We start from the raw sequence: 21,892 nt of genomic DNA on the forward strand, positions 1-21,892 counted from the left end.
ATGAGAGGACACGTGATTTCCGCACGCGCCACGCCGAGCTTCGCACTCCCTCCGCTGCCTCACCCATCGGCACAGCAGTCGCCAGCAAGCCAGGGCGATCTGCGCTGCGCACCGCCGCACTTCCTGGAGGCGCTGCGGCCGCTTTTGCTCGTCTTGGCGCTGAGTAACACGGGGGCGTCTGAAGCATCTATATCGTTGGCTGCCGTTCAATTGGACATTAATGATTTCGCATTCACAACTCATAAGAGTGCTTAGGAGTCATTTTTCTTCCCTGACTACCATTGCTGAAGTTGGGGATGTGACTACATGTTAAGTCTAGGGATATCCCCACAAAAGACAAAGGTTATTTTAATATTTACTCGTGTGATTACTTAAACAAATGAAACATAACGCTTAATAAATATGTCTCATTCTAGATATATACATCCTAACCCACATTTCAAAAGATGGTACTCAAGGCCCGAATTGAAAATGGCATTGTTTATTCGCCGTACCCATCGGAACCCTTGCCGGAAATGTCAATTTACCAGGTTGTAAAGCAATGCCTTGTGGAACATGGCAACCGAAAGGCCCTGGTAAGCTTATGAGCGAGTTTAACTCTCTGTTTCATATATTTCTGCGTGGACCGTACACCCTTCATATTTTCATATGAGTCAGCAATCGATTAAACAAAACCGTTGCTTTCTAAACCCTTGAATATTGGAGTTACTGACAATGAGAACGGCAGGGATTATATTCAGTTGTTCCACCTGCGAGCTTCCTATGCGGAGCGAAAGCTCGTGTGCTTCTTTTGGAGGGGTTGTCGTGACGACAAAATGACGAGCTCTGATTGGCTCTTATCGAAAGATAGTGGGTATACCTTAAGACTAGATGCCTCTAGGTCTACCCACTATTTTTATTTTCATTCAGCCAGTAAGAACTCGTCGTTTTGACATCATCGCAAGCCGTGTTCAAGAAGCGGACGAACTTGCTCTCCACATAGGCGAACGCCCTGCGCATGAGTCATCAAGCTACACTTTTTCCACGATTTCTTGTAAAAAAAACAAAAGTTCAGTTAAACCTTGAACCTGTATGTGTTACAACTTCCGAGCCGCTCTCGGGGTGCCTGTGTCATATACGCGCGCTTTTTGAAGTTGTTACTCGTGGTGTGTTGAAGATGACTGGAGGTATTTTTGTTGTTTAACAGAGTACTTTACTCATTCAGTAGTGTTTTTCGTTATATTTTCATTATAATTACGTCAGTATGCAAAGAATTGTAACCGATGTCCTGTAGACGTTCTTACAATTGCATCCTCGTACATGAAGCCTTTCATAGAATTACAATTAGCAAAAACTGCAAGGCTATACTTTCCGTTATATTTACTTGATAGGAAACGAAGGCTTATTTGAAGTTCTAATAATTTTCCCTTAAACCTGATGCGTATTTAACGGTGGCAATTCTAGGAAGGGCGCCCTTTTTGGGAGCAATCTCTGTGTAGTATTTTAGTTTATTTTCCGAACAGATTTCCAAATTCTAATTCAAACGTGCGTTTTAGGTCTGGGACGACCTTGAGATCACTTTTGAAGAGCTCCTCAAGACGTTTCAGCGTTATGCAGCTGGGTTTCAGGGACACGGTGTAACTAAAGGCGAGAGAGTCCTAGTACACCTGGATAATTCCGCAGAAAACATCATTGCCATGATCAGCATCGTATTTGCCGGAGCAGTTGCTGTGGTGTCGGACCCCTTTTTGACAAATGGTAAGGAATAGAGATAGCGGCTGTTACTAATAATAAAGTTTAGGAAAGTTAAATGTATTTATAGTAACTGACCGCATAAGACAAGCTGTGCGTGGCGAGTCACGTGACCCTTATTATATCTCCGTTGACGCTAAGATTGCGGCATTGGGCGATAACATACCTGAAGTTTAAATCACAAGGCTGAAAGCATGCACATCATAGACCACGTCCCGCGTTTCTGAGAGGAACGTGCGTTATATTTTCGGAGTTCAAAAAAACAATCCAGCTCTCATTAGAATAACCCATAAAAACGGCAGACATTCTCCAGAATCACTAAATGTATATTAAGAAATAATTGTGTGCGGCAAAACGTAATACAAACACTGCGTTCATAAAGCGGAATAATTGTAAGTTTTGCGTGGCTTGCATTGGAATCAGTGAAGGATACATCAGATCAATGTGACCGAGAACGTCGTTCGCTTCAGGCGCATTTCTGCGCACTCGCCGAGCGCGGCTGGATTTTACGCAGCAATGGTAAAGACAGGCACACTCTAAAGTACACCCCGCGGCACGGCTATTAGATCAACGAATTCTCAGAAGCAGCTAGAGGGACAACGATACCAGCGACCGGCCGTGCTCCGTAGGTGAGGCCTACCAAGGCGCACGCGTCGGAAGAAATGCGACACATTCATATCATAAATTGCACGCACTATGTGCGGCGTGAGTCTTCTACACGGTGTTTGTTTCCTCTATAGCTACGTGTAATAAAACATTAAATGTAGTCGATGACAGGGTGAGTACGCGGGGAGAGCATTGACCGGTGATGGAGTTAGTGAATACCAACCTCATTCAGCTTTATTTTCAGATGATATTCTTCGTAGGATTCGAGAGAGCAAAGCCACCTACATTCTCATCACACAAAGTGAGACTAATCGGTTCATCGACATGCTCGACATGCTTGATATGAAGGTACGCATACTCTGAGAAAAGCCGGGAATACGACGTGCACTTTTACGTTAGATCAATTACGTTTACTTCAAGTGTTTAATAAGCAAACGATTCAAACATTGAGTTATTTTGCTATTTTTTGTCTTCTCGTGCGGTTAGAAATTATTGTGATTTTCAGGGAAACGCCCCCCCTAGAACAGTTCTTTGGTTAAGATTTCGGTTTTTGTCTGGCAATTTAGGACACAAAAGATCACACAAAAGGAAGGTATAATTGGACTTCTTTGACAAAGAGAGGGTACGCTGGCTCTAAATTGCCAAACAAAATAGCATTTCGGTAAAGTTAGAGTTCCTGTATAGGCTCCCTACGGGAGCCACAGTTGCGCGTTTACCCCCGGAGCGTTCACTTTCCTGCACGGCATGCGGAGTCTACCCCTCACGTGACTGAATTCGGCGAATAGCGGCACCGCGCGCTCGAGGCGCGCGGCGCTCAAAAGCAGGGGAACGTACGCTGGGGCGCGCGCGGCGTCTTCTTTCCTGCACGGCACTTGATCCAGGTCCTCACGTGATCGGATCTCGGCGAATAGCGGCGCGGCGGCACGTGAAAAATAGACGCACAACTCTGGCTCCCGTAGGGAGCCTATTCGCGACTACAGCAAAACGGACGCCACCAAGAGGGAAAACCGGGAACCAGCCGGTCCAGGTCGCTCCGCGCCCCTCCGCGTCTCTCCAAGTGGTGGCTTTCGCAGAGGCCTGTAGTCGGCGCGGTGGCGAGCAATGTAATTTGACGAAGGTCCGATTATTTCTTAAGTTTGCCTGAGTGATCATTAGTGTGGTGGAGCCTCAGTAGATTGTTTTCTTTGAAAGCCCGTTTACTCCACAACACACGGTCACGTGCTTTCGATTTGATGGGGAGGAATCACGGAAAAAACGTTTTGATTTCTTGTCTGTCTTGAATCACATTCAAAGTGACGACTACTTGGTAACTGATAAGTGGTTTCTTTATAATGATGTAGAACAGTGGACTGAGGACGACAGACGGGCTTTTCACTGGAGGGAACATCAATGTTGCAGTCAAGTGAATGGGAAGGTTCGATAGTTGCTTTTCTTGAGTTTGGTTGTGTTCGCTTAGCTTCAAGTTTGAGCCACCCACGCCGGTCGGTGCGTTGGCTATTCATCTTGGCTGCTTTCCGCCGAAAACGCCTCTGGACCACACTGAAGGAGTTGGCCTGATTTCGCAATCACTTGATTCAGGAAAACCTGCTCGCTGCAAATGATGGATGAGGGAAATTATCTGTTTTCAAAAGGTGGGGGACGAGTCTCGATACGTTAGATGTTGTCACGGCATTTTGACCTATCGCGCCTCCAATATTTATATTACGAGGACGTCGAAGCCAGCAGCAAAATACGTCTACATTGGTCAGGTTGACAGGCCACAAAAAATGCTCATTTTCTCCGTTCAGGATTCGAAGCAAAGTTCAATGCAGAGAGGTTCTGCGTGAATGTTCGATGAAGACTCTCTTCAGTTTGTCTCCGTGCTGCCGGCTATAGAACCATTTGGCTAAGTTTAAGTAATACCTCTGTGTCTGTAAAACATACTTTTATTCAGCAGCTCACCTAATAGCTAGTCAACTAAGCTCATATTTTAACCCGAAGGATATACTAATATCGCCTTAGTGGGACATAGTACGTAATATAATACACAACCCGCTCGTCGAAATGACTTCTCGATTGCTACTAAAACCTGAATTGAAATACGAGTATCAGCTGCTTAGTGGGGCGCCAGCGGGTCAACATTGTCCTTGGCTCAAAAAGCGCTTGCTTATTTTTTGTAATTTTCCTGCAGCCTATGTTGCTGACCGAGCAGACGACTCGAGCTGTTTCTTAAACGCGGATACGCAGAAAAGCTCGATTTCGCGGACAGATAAGTCGCATGGTCGAGGCATGCGAGTTAGCTGAAAAGTTACTCACTGTGGAACAATTCTGTAGTCATCGCCGCTTTCCTTAGATGATCAAAACTGATTAGTACATCACCGCCTCTCCGGAGCCCAACTGATTACTAAATTACCGCCCCTCTGGAGCCCATAGTTTCGCTTTTGAACGAAATCGCCGAGACGAAAGTTTGACATGAAAAGAACAAAAACCACCGGCAAAACAAAACTATGGTTTGAAAGTTTATCTGCACCAGCTACACTTAGCCGTCTCAGTTCAAATACCTATAAAATTGGGCATTAAACAGAAGAAAATCTGTTAAGTTGAACGCGCCGCCTTTTCAGGCGGCCCGGCCGAGCCGACGCGACCTGGACTCAGCCGCCATGTTTGTTTGGTGGTGGCGCCCCCTATAGGTCGCTGGAGTCGCGAATACAGGAACTCTAGGCAAAATATTATAAGACTATAATATTATAAAGAAAACTAGCCCACGACGCCATCTTGAAGGATGGCGTCGTGGTTCCGTAATGCCAGCCTGTGCACATTTCAATGTTGCAATACTAATCACAATACGTACGCGTTTGTTTTGTGTAAAGTCAGGTGGAGATCGAATGTAAAGATCGATATGTAAAACTACTGCCTCGCCTATCAAGTTTAAGCTTCTCATTATTTACACCGTTCTTATGCTAAATACATATAAAAGTGAAGTGATAATATTTTCGTAATTAATACGTGTGCAAATTGCTGTCCAAGGATTGGTCGTTTTGGCACTTACGTTCAACAATGCGGGGAAAACTTTTTCGGCCGCTGATAAAACATATTAAATAATAAATTATAATAATTTCGGGCAATCGATTTTAAAGCAGGTATAATGTTTGTTTGTGCGTATGTTATGTAACGTTCTACAAATACAATTCGAGATAGCTTACGAAAGAGTGCTTTACTCGATCCGCCATTTCTATGACTCCCCCTCTTTTTCTTCTTCTATCCCTGCTCCGCCTGGTTTCTTCTTCTTTTATGTCCATCATCTAGCTGTCACATTATACCAACCTTTTTTACTCATTCCCCCTGGGATGATATGGAAACACATTTCCGATGGTGGCGCATTCAGTGACATTTGTTGAAGTGGTATACCATATGACTTTTAGGGTACCTTGCGTGGTAGTCGTTTTCGTCACTTGGTAGGGCCCGGAAAACTTTGTGTGTGTTCCATGGATGCCTTTCCTAACAATGACAAAATCGCCCACTTGAATGTTAGGGACTGAACGAAATCTTTTGTCAAAGTTTTTCTTCATTCTTTTCCTATAGAGCTCTTGCTGTTTATAGGTCTTCTTTTCTTCTGTCAGCACTAGATCATCTTTGATGCCAAGTTGTACATCTGCCGGCAAGTAAGGCGTAAGTCCGAAGGCCGCGTACTTGGGACTACAGCCTAGGGCTGTAGTATGTGAGCGGTTATGATGGGCCACTGCTGCCTCAAGGGCACACTTCCAACCGCCGACGAAGCTCGGGTACATAAACAAGTACTGCTTCAAGTCTCGAATCAGTCGTTCTGCGAGGCCATTCGCTTCCGGGTGATATGGGGCAGCAAAGCGCAGTTCGATTCCCCTGGATCTTGCCCATTGCTCCAGTTTTTTACTCCGGAACGCAGGACCATTGTCCGAAACAATCACCTTGGTGTTCTAAAACATGTCCCTTTCTAGCATTGAAATGACGCTGTTTGCGTCTTCTTTTCCTGCTCTTGAGGCAGCGATGCGCGTACACTCATCTATGGCTTTAAGAAAAGCTTGGGTTCTAGCCACTCCATCACCCTTCTTTCTTAATTCGGCGAAATCCAGATGAACTACTTCGGAAGGGAAATCCGAGTGAATTGGCAAAGTCATCTCATTGAATCGTTGCTTCTGCTTGGCTTTGTTTATCTGTCATCCATGACACCAACGCACATACTGGTAGATATCTTGCTTCATTCCAGGCCAGCAGAATCGGTGAGCCAGTTTACTATACGTCTTCCAAAATCCATCATGGCCACCTGATTCTGGATTATCATGGTATAGCCTGAGAATGGAACTCACAGCTGTGACTGGAACTTGAAACTTACATAGCTGAAAGTTAGATCTTCGGTTCCCTCCCACAGTCAAGTGTAGAAGACCTCCTCCGTATCATGCCTCATCTCAGAAATCGACAGACGAGACAATGCATCTGCATCTTTAAGGTGAACTCCTGGCCAATGAAATACTTCAAACTCGAATTGTTGGAGTTCGTTTATCCACCTAGCTGTTTTTCCTTTCGGTTCAGTCATGCATAGGAGGAACGTTAATGCTTGGTGATCCGTGAAGAGTTTGAACTTGTGGCCCCCGAGGTACGAGCGAAAGTATCGCACGGCCTTAAGAACAGCTAGGGCTTCTTTTTCTGTTGTGTAATTTACTTGAGGCTTAGAAAAAGTATATGAGTGATACCCTACGACAGGGAGCTGTTGAGATGTTGGCTTTGTCGGATTACGTTGATACAGAACAGCGCCTGTACCATAGTGGGACGCATCCATGTTCAGTTCAAAAGGCAGGTCAAAATCGGGTAAAATCAACACAGGATCAGAAGAAATCGTTTGCACTAGATGCTGCTACGATTCTTCACACTCGTTGGACCATTCGAATGGTACATCATGCTGCGTTAGTGGCGTAAGGCACCTTGTCTTCTTTGCAAAATCCTGGATGAAAGGCCTGAAATGTCCGGCAAGCCCAAGGAACACTCTAAGCGAATGGACGTCAAAGGGCTTTGGAAGGCTGGAGATCCGAGCAACGGATTCTTGCTTGGTAGTTTTAGACCTTCCGTTAAAGTTCCGACCAAGAAATACAACCTTTCCTTGGAAGAATTCACTCTTTTTTACATTGATCTTAAGATGTGCCCCTTTCAAAGCTTCCAGCACGGATGCCAGATGTCGACCGTGATCTTCTTGACTCTTTGAATATACAATTATGTGGTAGATATAGACGTTACAGAACTTTCCTAGAAATGGGCTTTGTAGTTCGTTCATCATCTTTTGGAACCAGGCTGGTGAATTCTTCCAGCCAAAGGGAAGTCTGTTGTACTCGTATACAGCAAATGGTGCTACGAATGCAGTATATTTCTTGTACTCTTCCCTTAAAGGAACTTGTAAAAATCTTTTACACAGGGCAATCCTAGAAAATACTGTGCATCCTCCCAGTCTCATCGATGATGTTGTCAATTCTGGGAATTGGAAAAGGAAAAAGTTCGGTTTGACGGTTAATCATGCGATAATCGGTACATAGCCGTAGTGATCCATCTTCCTTCGGCACGATGGTTATAGGTGATGCAAAAGAAGAGACAGATGGTCGAATGATTTCGGCATCCAGCACGTCTTCTAGTTCTCTCTTTAGTCAACGTTTCTTTTCTAAAGACATGTTGTATGGCTTCCGTCTGACAATGGTGGTATCCGGCAACTCGAATGGTACTTCGAAACAAGTGGTTGCGGATGGATATTTGCCCACAGGTATTATTTCTGGGTAGTTAATGAGTATATCATCAACCGATTCCACATATTTTACCTTTTCCTTTGCACTGGCAAGGTTTGTGTCAGATACTTGGACCGTATCATCCCAGTATATGTTGATGTGCATTCTCTTCATATCCGGCCGAGACAGTAGCAAGTCATAATTTAATCCATTAGTTACTAGAGCTTCGGTCTGGACTTGTTGGGATTCATATTGAATGGTCAGGTGAATCCATTTGGAGTGTATTTTCTTTCTTCCGTCGTAGCCTTGAACCTCGATTGTACGACCATCAAAAGTCCTTTCACGATCAACAAACTCTTGGTTAACTATAGTCACAGACGCTCCGCTGTCGACGCGAGCTTTTAAAGTTCTTCAATTCACATTTACATTTATATACAAGAGTGTTGATTGGGACAAAAAGACAGTCTCCATTGTTGTCGAGGGGTGGGACTGTACACCCTCCTTTATCAGTTTTTTGTGGTTGTCTGGACTTCAGCCATTTCACGGTCCTCAAATGTTGCTAGGTGAGTCGCTGACTGCTTCTGTGCCACAGCTTGTGGATTCCAATGCGAAAGCTTTTGTCCAAGACTTCCATATCTGTGCGACTGAAGGGTTGCTTCAGTAGGCTTCTGCGCTGCTCGGGGCCACGCATCTAAGCAGAGATGTTGAAAACAGTCCAGAAGGCCCTCCACAGTTTTGGGCGCTTTCACTTGGACCTGTTTTTGCAGCTCTTTCGGAAGTCTGTGAATAACCAGCGGGACTACGGATGTGTCTGGTAGGGAGTAGTCTGCCATCTGGAGCAATCGTGGGTTTTCATAGAAATATTCCATGGCACTTCCTGCTTTGTACTTGTAGAATATAGCTTTATCCCACTTCTCCACGGGATTCTCTTGAAATGCCGAATGAAAACTTCTTTTCCACTGTTCCCAGGGGTCGTTGAGATGGTCCGTTAAGTGGAGCTCATACCACTTTTTCGCCATTCCGGTGAGAAAAAGTCGCAGATTTTTTACTTTGTCATCGTCGGAACGCCAGCCATTCTTCTCACTAGCGTATTCATAAAATGACAACCAAGCTTCTGAGTGTGTCGTGTGACCATCAAACGGGTCCCGCTTTACCATTCGAAAGCGTGGAGCTTCCTGGTTTCGTGAAAGTCCGACGATGGCTTGAAGCAGTTGTTGGTTTTGCATTATTTGTTGTTGTTATGCAAGGAGGATCTGGTGGACAAGGTAATTTGGGTCCTCAGGGTTAGCGACAACAGCACGCTGAAGGCTTTCGAGACCGACAAAGCTGTTTTGGGGATAGGCCTGGTTATTGCCTTGGGGGCAGGCCTGTAAGTCACCTTGAGTTCCCAATTGGAAATCGCTTTGAAAGTTGGATTGGAACTCGCCTTGGGTTCCGGTTTGAGAGCCGCCTTGAGGACCGGCATGGAAGCGGAAGCCGTCTTGAGGATTCAACGGGCCCTCCTCCATGGGCTCTATGATAAAGGTCTGAAAATCTGCTACCTTTAGGTTGACCTTGACAGTCCTTTTCTGTAGGATGGCACTGACGTCCAGTCCTGTCTTGTCAGAAACGAGTTGAATCAACTCCCGAGTAGTGATACGAGGTGGTAGTGGAAATGCCTCCTCGTCTTGAGGCTGGCAAGATGAGAAGACCAGGTCTTCTCCGGCGTCATCTTTTATAGTGAGGGTGATCCACATGATGGGATCCTGTCGGCTGCACCAAAATGTAACGTTCTACAAATACAATTCGAGATAGCTTACGAAATAGTGCTTTACTCGATCCGCCATTTCTTTGATTCCCCCTCTTTTTCTTCTTCTATCCCTGCTCTGCCTGGTTTCTTCTTCTTCTATGTCCATCATCTAGCTGTCACATGTTATACTCCGCGGCATAACTTAAAAAGGTCTAAGAGGGAGTTGCGATTCAATCATATTTGGCTTTTACATAGTCAGTCTACACAGATCGTATGCTGGCCCTGCCCAAGCAAATGGAAAGTAACACTGCTTTAAGAAAAAACTGCGTCTAGAAATGAAACCTACCAGCTCCGCGTGCAGTCTGCAACCTGTTGTCGAGTTTAGCAGTCAGAAGACTTGTGAGTGCAGCGAATAGCAATCTGTGAACTTGAAGTCATCAGATTGCCGACAAATGTGCACTGCGTGTTACATAAGCTCGGGACTGATTGAGACTAGACTCTAGAACTGGGGTTTCCAAACTTTATGGCTTACGGGAAAAAAAAAACAGATATGTAAACGAAAAAAAAAACAACATGGACTAAGTTGACCTTGATACAAATTTAAATTCAGAAAAATCAAAGTGTATCCCCATTCTAAACAAAAAATAAAAATAATCTAAGGTGCATTAGCTACTAATATCAAGACTTGAGAGTAATGCAGTTGAGGATATAGCATAATTTAATATCTGCCTAATTATGTCATTTTGCAATATTCGTATCCCACAAAACATTTACCGGGCATAAATCAAAGCGCATGGGAACGTGGGCATATTTGCAGACTGTCGAATACTGATAAGAATGAATCGACTGATGATAAGAATAGGCGACACTCATGACACAGGACAATGGGCACATTATACATGGGAACGCATTATGAATTTAACTTAGTTACACAGACATGAAACGGGAAACCGAGAGGGGAGATGCCGGTGTGGATGACAATGTGAAATAAATATGGCACAAAACTACCAGAGGAATAAGAACCAGAACGGATACGAAGCATTTGGTAAGCGTCAATGGGCCGTTTATTTACTGGCGCTTATTTTTGCGCCAGCGGGCCTACTGGAAAAGGGACGTGGGCCGCCGTCGCTGCAACCACGGCGGCCAGCCGCGGGCAGGTGGGAAGGCCTCCACGGGCCAGATAAAGCCCCCGGGCCGGACTTGGAGACCCTTGCTCTAAAGTAACAGTATGATGCAAAAACAAGCTTTGAGATCTCGTAGTCACGATCTTTCACTTACCTTTTACAACAAGGTGGCAGCGAGCGCAACATCGAAACACATGAAGGGCGTTCAAGGAACACTCTAAAAAAAGGGGGTGTAAACGTTACACCCGTTGTCACATATACGACACCCCAAAACTTCAGTTGGACGTACAGCGCGCTGACGTCGAACTGACTGCCCCAACTTTTGCAAGAGGGTCGATGACGGGGCAATCTAACATATTAAACAGCTAAAGTACGTATTAAAGTCTACAGGGAAAAAACACACAGGTTTTGCAGTTGAGCCTAGAAAACCCCGGTAACTTTTTTTGCAGTCAGTCACACTTACATTAACTGTTTTAATGAGTTGTACAACTCGGCTACCAAGCCGCTCGTGAAATTTGGTAGCGTCGGTACAACGTCAGTGCGCTGTACATCAAACTAAAGTTTTGGGGTGTCGTATATGTGACAAGGAGTGTAACGCCTACACCCCCTTTTTTTTTAGAGTGAACGAATCAACTTTTACTTTTAATAAATTAATAGCACCACTTGCTCTGTTGTTCAATCTCGAAGCAAAAAAAGAAAAGACGAAGTGTGCCATCGTGATAAAGAAACAGCAGTTTTATTGAACACACGACCTCGTCACGAAACCACGAAACTCGTATTGAGGCGACGTACAGATACCGGGAGCAACTTTCAAGATGGCGTTCGCTGCCCAGTTTAGCCAGCCAGGTCTAGCTTTCCCCCTTCCCATTGTTGTGAGAAGTTGTGAGTCGGGTCTATAAGTGCCAGTGTTAAGCTTCGGTGCCTGGTGGTTCGGTTTTCACCTGACTTTTGTGGGCCTCAATTCCCGAGGAAAGGCCAAAGCTCATCCTTACTTTTGGTTGTTCAGTTTTTACCTGAGAACTGTGTCCCTAATTTGTCAAGCAACTGCCAGAATTTGCTTTAACCGTTGGCTGTTCGCTTGGTACGTGGCATCTTCGGCTTATCTCTGACACTTTGGCAATTATGTGACAAATCAGAGGGAGGTAATAGAGAAGCCAACAAACTACCGCAATGGCTGAGGCCTTGAAGCAAAAAGTTAGTAGACCAGAGTTAGGGTCATAGGACTGTTAAAGTTCGGCAAGGTTAGGCGCTCCTCCGGAGCGCAGCCTGCGGTAGAAAGGCGCCATTTTGATTAAATGGCTACGAAGATTTCGCGTCTACACGTTTTAATTTGTCGAACAATTAGGCTGCACTTTTACTCAGGTTTTTTTTTTGCTTTAGAAATGTTACGAAATACCCTACAGTTGGAATTAAAATTGAAGTGATTTATATTTTCAAACAAAAATATTCCCATACTTTATTAAGAAGCTAAATTTCCATTGCACAGTACAATCTGGTACCAAGCATCATTTATTATAAATGTTTTTTTTTGTCATAAAATAATTGGAATTATTAGTTGTTATAAAAAGAAACAACAAAAAGGATTCGCGGAGCTAAACTAAAAACTTCGAAACTTGCGAAATAATAAGAAATAAACGTCCTTCGGTTTCCTTGGGGTCTTATTATATAATCTGCACGACATTAGTCAGGTACTATGCGTCGAAAAAGTAGAGCGGATATTTAGTTACTTCTCAACATAAATTTAGTTAGTGGAGCTCTATAATCTTTTTTTTTTTTAACTACAGGGGAGGTTTTTTGTTTTTTTTAAATAATTAAGCTGTTCAATCTCTGAAGCTGTACAAATTGGGGGGGCGGGGGGTTATAAGTGAACCATATCTCCATGTTTGCCAGACTCATTTTGATTCATTCAAATTGTTGAGCGAATGTTTTCCATCCAACAGTGACAAATCTTTCGGGATTCCACGATTACGAACATGTTTTGTGCTTCCAGGGTTGCTTTACTACGGGAACCGCACCAGGATTTGTTTCAGTGACAGAATTCAAGAAGTTGGATGAAAATAGCTACGAGGAGTTTCCGGTGGAGAACGTGAAAGACGAAGTGGCTGTGCTGGGTTACTCATCCGGAACAACCGGTATCCCTAAAGCCATTGAACTTACGCATATGAGCCTGGTGCCCAGTTTCCCTGGCCCCGGGTTTGTTCTATACTTTCTTTCGCCTGAAGTCTAGACACAGCCAACGCTACGATCTTATATGACCAATCGGACATCGTCAAAAGAGCACCATGGTGGTGTTCGTCATGTTTATGTACGTGCTACTATCGCCGAATCAGTCATAAACAAAAAAGGCCCAGTGACGCGATTTTGCAATATTTGATTGGCGCGATGACCTCGTAGCATATGTTGCGTCTGGACTCACGCTGAAACCCAGTTTAGAAGGTTCGCCAATGCGTTCTCGGCAAGGTTTACATGTTGACACAGCCCCGTCAGTCATCGACGTATTTTTGAAATTTTCTAAAGGCGATGTTAATGGTTGGTGAAATCGCTTGCAAATCAGAAAATCGTGGTATGCTAACACAACATGTCAGAAAGTGTCACCAGCATTGGAGTCGCTCGGTGAAGGAAGAGATTTTTTTGGGTTAACATTGCTTGATAATATTTGTAACCATTAACTATAAATATATATGAGTGTGTTTTACAGGAACCGTTTAATGTAACAGGAAGAACGTACCGCCCCAGCTAAATTCCGACCTCATGACGCACTGATCTCATCTTCATTTTTTTTATTTTTTTTCTCGAAAACTATCGAAGAATTTAACAGACTGCCTAACGATTTATTTTTGACAATTTTTTTAAAGCAATTTCTTACATAGATTTTTAAGGTTGTTTGATGAATGTTTTTTTTTATATTCCAATCCTTTTCGATTATGCTTTTCATATTTCAGATGTTTGATAGATAATTACTTTCTTATATTTGGTGACTTAATAGGCTATATATTTCTTTATTACTGTGATACTTTTACGAATTCATGGCTTGCACTGTCGTCACATCGCACACTTTTGACCCCCATGTAAGAGGAGGACAGGAAAAGGCTTTTGTCAGAATGTTTAGTGACGGGTTAATCTACCATATTCTTCTGGAAGCAGAATAGCGACGTCTGAGCAAATCCGGGAGGCACCAAAAAGGATCCTGAAAGAGGGGAGCTCTTTCTTCCACTCTTCTCTTTTGGGTTGGAAGCGCTCCTTGAGTGACGTCTTGTGCAAGCCATGTAGACATATCTCTAGACTGTTTTTATTGCTTCATGTATTTTTGTTCTATTGCAGTAAGGTTTTATGAACGCTTCTTTGTAATAACCACTTCCCTACTATATTATGTTGCAGGTTAAGAGGACAAGTTCCTACCGGAAAATCCTTCAATGTTTACACTCTTGCGAGTGCACGTTGGAGACCAGGCGAGAAGGAATGCGAGTCCACTCGCCTCCTCTCCTTCGAACGCTCTGCTTAAGAGGATAGAGATATGTTTCGCGGGAGTGTCTTGTCCTTCTTTTCCTCACCTGCAACAGAGTTCTAGAGCCTCACAGCGAGGCAGGTTTTTTTGTAAATAATAAAATAATGGAATAACCGACATGAGCTTTATTACGAAAGCCAGTGTACATACCGACAAGCACAGATGCTGCCCAATCCAAACTCTAGATCACTAGACGCGCCCGAAACCTACTACTATTTTTGTGCTGTGTTGTTTTCATGTTCCTCACTGTGATCGCGGTGACAAATATAACCTACTTTCTACTTCGTGGCAGTTTTTTTACTAACTCTTTTTAGGCTGATTTGTTGTCTCTACGATGTGCAAACTTCTGTTTTTTACTATAGCGCAAATTCTCTTCGTGATCATAAATGCATAGTAGTAAACCCTTTTCAAAAGTGCGCGCCACCGCGTGTACGCCGCTCTTAGCGCATGTTCACTGAGATTCAATTGTGCCTGAGTGTTGTTTCAGCGCTCGGCGAGGACTTAGATTCAATACTACGCATTATGTGCCCAAGACATGTCGACCACCAATGTTGCTCGATCAACTTTTGAAAGGAGCATGTTATATACCGTTTAATATGTACGTTTGGAGGACATTGAAAAAATTACAGTAGTAGTAGTCTTCTTGCACAAGCAATTAATGCGATTTTCCTTTTTTACATTTTAAGGCTCCATAACCTCTACAATAATCATGATATTGCTGTTTTCCGGGTGCCTATTACGTCGTCTGCTGGGTATCGGTCTTTTCTGCGAACATGGACATCTGGAACGATGATTGTTCTTTTACGGAGAGAAGCTAGCACAACAGAAATCCTTGACGCCATCACGAAGTACAAGGCATGTCATGCTCATCCTTTTCAATGTTATTATGTTCACTGAGCATGGTTAGATGATCACACCCCGACTCTGCAAGCCTCTCGATTTCTCTTTCATATTGTTAAAGGGTTTTTGTAATGGAGAATGCTGGTACGGACGGTTGTCAAACATGTATGATGTTGTCCGACATTGAGCATTTGTTTGACTTTGCAAGCAGAGTTAATGAATGTATTACAGAATGTCGTCATATACTTGTTTATGTTATGCACAAATCCTATTTTGTGAAAACTGCTTGTAAATGATTTCGTATATGTTATATTTGATTGTCCCAGGCCTGTTTCGGTCTGCAATGGAGCAACGGCAAAAATAGACAAGCACAACATTTAAGTGCTAAACTGTCTGACCGTTTGTTTGCTGTTAGAGCATAGTCATTTAGACGTATAAGAAAACAAGCAAGAGCGGTTTATACAGCGCTCTCCTGTAAATTGAAAGTCTGCTGAACAAAATTCTCAAATCAGAATAATGTGGTCTGGCGAGCTTTTCATAAATACGTTCATGAGCTATGACAACTCCTAATTCTGGATTCGTAAGGGTGTGCCCGTCAGGAGCATCCTGAGAAGAGACGACACAAGCCTTATACATAGAAAAACTGAGGGTGAGGAGGAGATGAGATCGCGCTGTGACGTTGAAGCACCGAGCTCCGATTGGACGAATTAGTGGGTAGACGCCAAGGCTAGCTGCCTGTCTCGGCTCACTGCTCCAACGGGTTCAAGCACCGACCACCGGCGTTCGAACGTGAGACACTGAACGAGAAACAGACGATCGCTCTTGTTCCCTCTAATTGGATGGACATGTTTGGCAGAGACGAAGGCAGCCAGCCTTGGCGTCTACCCCATAAACATTCCAATCAGAGCTCGGCGCTTTGACGTCTCAGCGATATAATCGCCTCCATTCCCTCACCCTTTCTCGGTATGCGGAGAGTTAGTCGTCGTCCTCTTGTGCAAGAGTTGCGGTAATGTCAGAACGACGCCGAGCTTTGAGTGGCTCTTTGTTTGAAATATGGTGGGTAGATATTAATTGTTGGTGCATTGAGGTCTACTCACTAATTTTTATCATCAATCAGCTAATAACAGCTTGGCGTTTCGACGTCATCACGGCCCCTTAGCAAGAAGCTGACGAACTTCTGCTCCAAAAAGCTTACGCGAAATACCACAAAGGAGACTACAGATACGGCGCTAAGTGTTTTATATAAGCTGCTTTCGTGCCCTCACAATTCTTAAACGTTTATTGCAGGTTCGTAGGGATGACTTTAGATATGATATGCATGTCTCAGAGAATTCTCCTTCGATATAATTGTGACACACCCAACCTCACAACCATCCATGAAATACACATGCCGTACTTGCTTTTACTTTAAGTTTTGTTTAGTGTTATATTATAAAACACTGTACATACATTAACTTCAGTCTATACGGCGTCTGCTGGTATAAAAAAAACGCTAACTTGAAGTTATTCATTAGTTTTAATTTTTTCCGCTTTACCTTTGATGTTTGCGCAGGCAACAGCGGTGTTGGGGAATTCGACCATTATGTTGGAGCTCGCCAATAAGATTCAGGAAAAAGGCATCCGATTGGATTCTGTCAAGAAGGTTTTTTTGGGTGGTACAAGTGCCACGTATCAGACTATGAGACAAATTGAACAGTCGTTTGATCTGGATATAATCAGGAGCGTTTATGGAAGTACAGAAACTGGCGAAATTTGTGCACCCCCAATGGGTGCATCAAGCTGGCACGGCCTTGGATTCCCATCTCCGAATGTACAAATTAAGGTAAGGTGAACTCTTTATTAATAATTACCATTTTGTAATCATAGAGTATTTAAAATAGTTTATTTTCTCTAGGAACCCGGAGGCATTACAATGGGAAATGGGCACTGTAACCTCAAACTAAAAGTGGATACAATAAGAAGAGAAACATGCAATATAGTAGGAAACGCCATTTAACAAATTAGTAATTAAATATGCGAAATCAACGGTGCTACCAACTTTAAATATGACTGTTGGAAGGCTTAACGGAGGTTCGGGCTAAGAAGGCATTAATTATAGATGTGCTGCTTCGGGGGATACTAGCATTTAGTTGATTGGGGCGTAATGGGTTTGAAAAGAGCGCACTGTAAAAATATAGGTTCTATATTTTTTACAAAGGAGAGATTAGACAATGTTAGAGATGTCGCAGTATTTCGAGGTTATTTGGATCCCATGAAAATCAGAGTTTATGGTTATTTATTTTGTATGGAGGTCACAGTTATTAAATAATGTGGAATTAGGCTGCCTACGCGAACTAACCAAACGTATCATATTTTAGAATCAAGCAATATTTGAAGCGTGACGTTTCTTGATCTGCTCTTACAAAAATGTATTAACTGTGTGAGATATTTGCCGCTCATGTCTTTGTCTAAAGAAGCATTGCTTTAAGTAATAAATGTATCAAGTTCGCCGAATCCGTGCTCAAATCTTTGACTAAAATTCGACGTCCAGAGAAGTTTCACTAAACCAGGTTCTGCGATAACCTATGTAAGGTCATACCTCAATTTATGGTCTAAAAGCATCGCAATAAATAATAAAAAAAAAAAAACAAAAAAACATTGCATTCAAGCACGACCAACGTTTTTTTTTTCTTTTTTTCTTTTTTTATAAACACGGTATCAAAATTTGGCAAACTTGGAATTGTGGCAGACACGAGAGGGCGCCGCCAGATCTGGAATATAGAGAGCCGATATTACAGAGAGTTTCCAATTGCTCGATTAAGGTCACCTGGTTCATGGGCCTCATTTGCAACACGAATAACGAGGATGTGGAAAATGCGTTGGTCGTCTGCAAGCGTGTCTGGCTTTTTGCCTGCTTTCTTTCTCGCCACGCGACTAGGCAGCGCATGCGCAATTGCGACCAAACTCCGCAGAAGGCGTCCGTCATGAGGTTGCAAACGTTCCCCATCGTTTGAAGTGAGCCCTCTCTAAAATCAAGGCTCTCTAGGGCCGTGTTCCAAATTTACTCGATCTTACTCCAGGGTAAGGGTTTTGTACCCTTGCCGTTCTAAAACCTACCCGCGCCCAGCGTTTTTCAATCTGGACTGTCACGTGATACAATCTGCCGGAGCAACTCGGATCCATTTGGGTAAGATTTGGAACACAGCCTAGGAGAGGCCAAAGAAGTCCCTCTCGTCGTCCGACGGCGCCCTCTGGTGTCTAGGATAGTTCTGATGTAATCAATTTTAATACAGATTTTATAGTGAAATCGGTCGCGCGTGAAAGTAATGTTTTTTTTGTTTTTTTTATGTTGGGAGATTTTAGTTTGAGTTCTGACCACAAATAAACTATTGCCGAAAGTGGTTTAGCGCCCCTTTAATTCCATCAGGTTTTGTTTGGTTTAATGTTTTGAGGTACAAAGAAAAGGGGGGACAGCCGGGAGAGATGATGATCTCCATTACGGTGTGAGTCGCTATCCGGGTGGGGAATAGGGAAAGCCGAAAGGTTGCTAATAAATATATGGTGGAAATCTAGAAAACGTCTAGGTTAAACTTGCGAGGACTGCCGCAAGTTCAACAATTTTCAATGGGCAGTCGAGTTTTGGAACTAAACATTTAGAAACGATCCGTTAAACCAGGCTCGTAAATAGTACAGAGGGTATTTGTAAATTTCGTGGACGACACGACTTGTTGCTACTGAAATGAGCAATTCTTGATTTTACGAGCAGGCTAGACCACTTGAGGCGTAGCACTTCAATATAGGGTTGCGCTCTTCTGCGTGCTCTTCGCAGAAAAAATGACGTGTTTGATATCCTCCTGTGTTTCAAGCTTGTGTAATGTTGATCTTGCAACAGCGACGCTTCCTCTCGTGGAAGCTTATGGGGAATCGCAAGAAGTCGTCTGTCAGTTATCTCCTGGCGCGGGTGGCGCTTAGGGTAGATGTCGCCAATGAGCCGTCTAGCCTCGTTGTATCGGCGAAGATTGATGGTGGGTGTATGAAGCTGATGGGCCCTGAATGCTAGGGCATCAGCCTTTTTGTTCCCAGTAATTCCAGTGTGAGCAGGCAGCTACTAAAAACAAGCTGCCAGCCCATTCTCTCAGCCAATCTGGCAGCTGCTACAGGTGTTGCACTTAAGGGGATGCCGGAGTCTAGATCTTGAAGGAGGCAAAGGTTTGATCTGGAATCCGCTCGCTGCCACTGTTCTCACAACTAAATATGACTTCCCCGAACGGCAAGCAACTCCTGTATAGTCGAACTTGTGGCGAAGTTTAATCCATGTGCAAAACAAAGATTTTGAGGAGGGATGTGTACTGCTGTGTTAGCAGTCCCAGTCGCTGGGCTAGTAGATCCGTCGGTGTATGCTTTGGTCCAACTTGCACACTGCGTGAAGGTAACTTCTTGACCGGCCCAGAGACTGCGGCCTTATGCATGTGAAATAGAGTCTCTAAGACGTATGTATAGCGGTACATCCATTTATGGTTCTTCAAGATTAGGGGTGTATTCCGGTGGTTCAATTAATAAGTAAATTGTCGTTCCTAAATGATCAGAGTGGGAACTCTGGTGGACAAGAAGACGTGAAAGCAAAGTACGTTCCAATCGAAACACCATGAATTCGTGCGAGGTGATGTTTGCCTCTTTTATCGGTCCCGAAGTAATACGGGCCATCCCCCGGCGGCAACATGTGTGGGAACGTTTCCACTTTATCGGAGCAGTTCTAGACACATTCCTGGTGCCACCCTGTGGCTTGTACTGATTGCTCGTTTTGTGCTCTGCCGATGCTGAGAAATAGAAGACTGTAGCGAAGTCGAGAGAGGATGATACCATAATATAACTGTAGCAGTGCATGTTGCGGTGTTCTCTGCGAATGGCTTTGAAGGCAAATGATAACTTAAAATAGGTGCGCTTGGAGATCACTTTACAAACTTTCAGTGTCCGCGTCATCCGATCATCTACCAAGAGAACGAGATATTTGTCTTTTAACATTTTGAACCGACAAGTCATACAGTTTGAGCTGCAGCGATCGTTCAGCTGCATGCCCCTCTGGGGTGGTAGAGCAGTGATGCTCTTTTCTCCAGAGAAGGTGTCAGGTCGAGTTCTCCTATAACGTGGCATATGCTAGTAAGTGCTTCTTGGAGCTGTCGTTTCTTGTTCGTTGAGTAGGTCCAACATGCTACAGGGCCAAGTCATCTGCGATGAAAATCTGTACGGGAAATAGTCCCTGTTGTTGCAGTAAATTCGGAAGAGGTGCCATCGCAACGCTGAAAAGTTGAGAGCTAGGGATGCTTCCTTGAGGATCACCCTGAATCACAGTGCGTGGACTGCTAGTCGCTCGCGGAATTCTGACCCAGCGAGCGTGGGGAATGTCTTTGCATAAGCGAGCATTTTGCCATTTACGCTGAAATGTTTGAGATGTCGTACAATTACTTTATGGGGTAGAGTGTCAAATGCTCGTTTAATTTTTAGAAAGACAAAACCAAGCATGTGTTTGCGCGGTTGTCTCTCATTCCTTCTACCGTGCATCATCGTGGTCTAAATCCTGACAGTTGGAATGGCATTCCTGCGATTCTTTGAGGTGCCAGGTGAGTCATCTTAAGATCATGCACTCCAGTAGCTTGCACTGGCAACTTGTTAGGGACATGGGTCTGTAGGTTGAGCCAGAGTTTTTTTGGCTTACAGCTTTTCAGGACAGGAATGACTGATTCAAGCCAGGTGACAGGCAGAATTATTGTCGTGGTTGTCTATTGGTGGTTCTGTTAGTAGTTGGTTGACCTCTTTCCTTTCGTTGTTCAGCAGTCCCTCGGTTCTTCTCCCTATGTTCTGAGTTTATCTTATACGTATCGCGGTGAACTCTACCTCTCCTAGTTGCGGAGTCTTGGTTTGATGGTTGTTATGTAGGCTACTTACATGCACGTATACTGGTTTGTGTACGCGTGACGTCAACACTGTCATCTCTGTCTGTTTTGTCTGTTTCGGTTGTTCGTCTTGGATATAAGGTTGTCTTTCGTAAAATAAATCTTAACTTTCTTTGGCGATTCGTGTTTTCCTGTCCTTCTGTTTCCCTACATTCCAGTGTAAAAAATGTCAGTTCTGAACCAGCTTGCTTGTACCCTTGCATTAACAGAATAGCCGTTTTTCATATTTCACTCAGTATGTCTAAAAATGTTGAGTGGTACACTTGATCGGTGTTCTGCAAAGCTTGATAAGTTATCTTATTGAAGTCGGGGGCCCTGCGGCGTTTACAGTGTCGGAGCTCATATTTTAGCTTAAAAAAGAAATAGGATAACTCGTTATCCGCTGTAGCTAACTAGCCACCCTAGTGGAAAAGACATTTGTATGAGAAATGTCGCGCCCAATAAACACATATGAATAACGCAGGATATATGAACATACCAGAATAATATATAAGAACTCTATGAGAACTTTATAAAATATAAGCACATATATAAGAACCAGATAAGAAACATGAGAAACTTCTCCGAAGCTTTTTATATGGCTTTTATATGTTCGTATATATCTTATATAATTCTTATATAGTTCTTATATGGTTCTTATATGGTTCTTATATATCTCGTTTGATTCATAAGTGTTGATTCGACACAAATATTTCTCATACAAATAT

General features: G+C 43.6%; 1 protein-coding gene across 1 annotated transcript; it reads left to right on the top strand.

Annotated features, from left to right (window-relative positions):
* The first annotated feature begins 446 nt into the window (after positions 1–446).
* Positions 447–17,086, top strand: LOC115332555 (4-coumarate--CoA ligase 2-like). The gene is made up of 6 exons (XM_040211945.1): positions 447–575; positions 1,536–1,737; positions 2,582–2,685; positions 12,901–13,103; positions 15,102–15,270; positions 16,808–17,086. The coding sequence occupies exons 1-6, from the start codon at positions 447–449 to the stop codon at positions 17,084–17,086; spliced, it is 1,086 nt and encodes a 361-aa protein (XP_040067879.1).
* The last annotated feature ends 4,806 nt before the right edge of the window (positions 17,087–21,892 follow it).

Source organism: Ixodes scapularis, unplaced genomic scaffold (assembly GCF_016920785.2).
Source record: "Ixodes scapularis isolate PalLabHiFi unplaced genomic scaffold, ASM1692078v2 PGA_scaffold8__174_contigs__length_109621045, whole genome shotgun sequence".
NCBI classification, from domain to species: Eukaryota; Metazoa; Arthropoda; class Arachnida; order Ixodida; family Ixodidae; genus Ixodes; species Ixodes scapularis.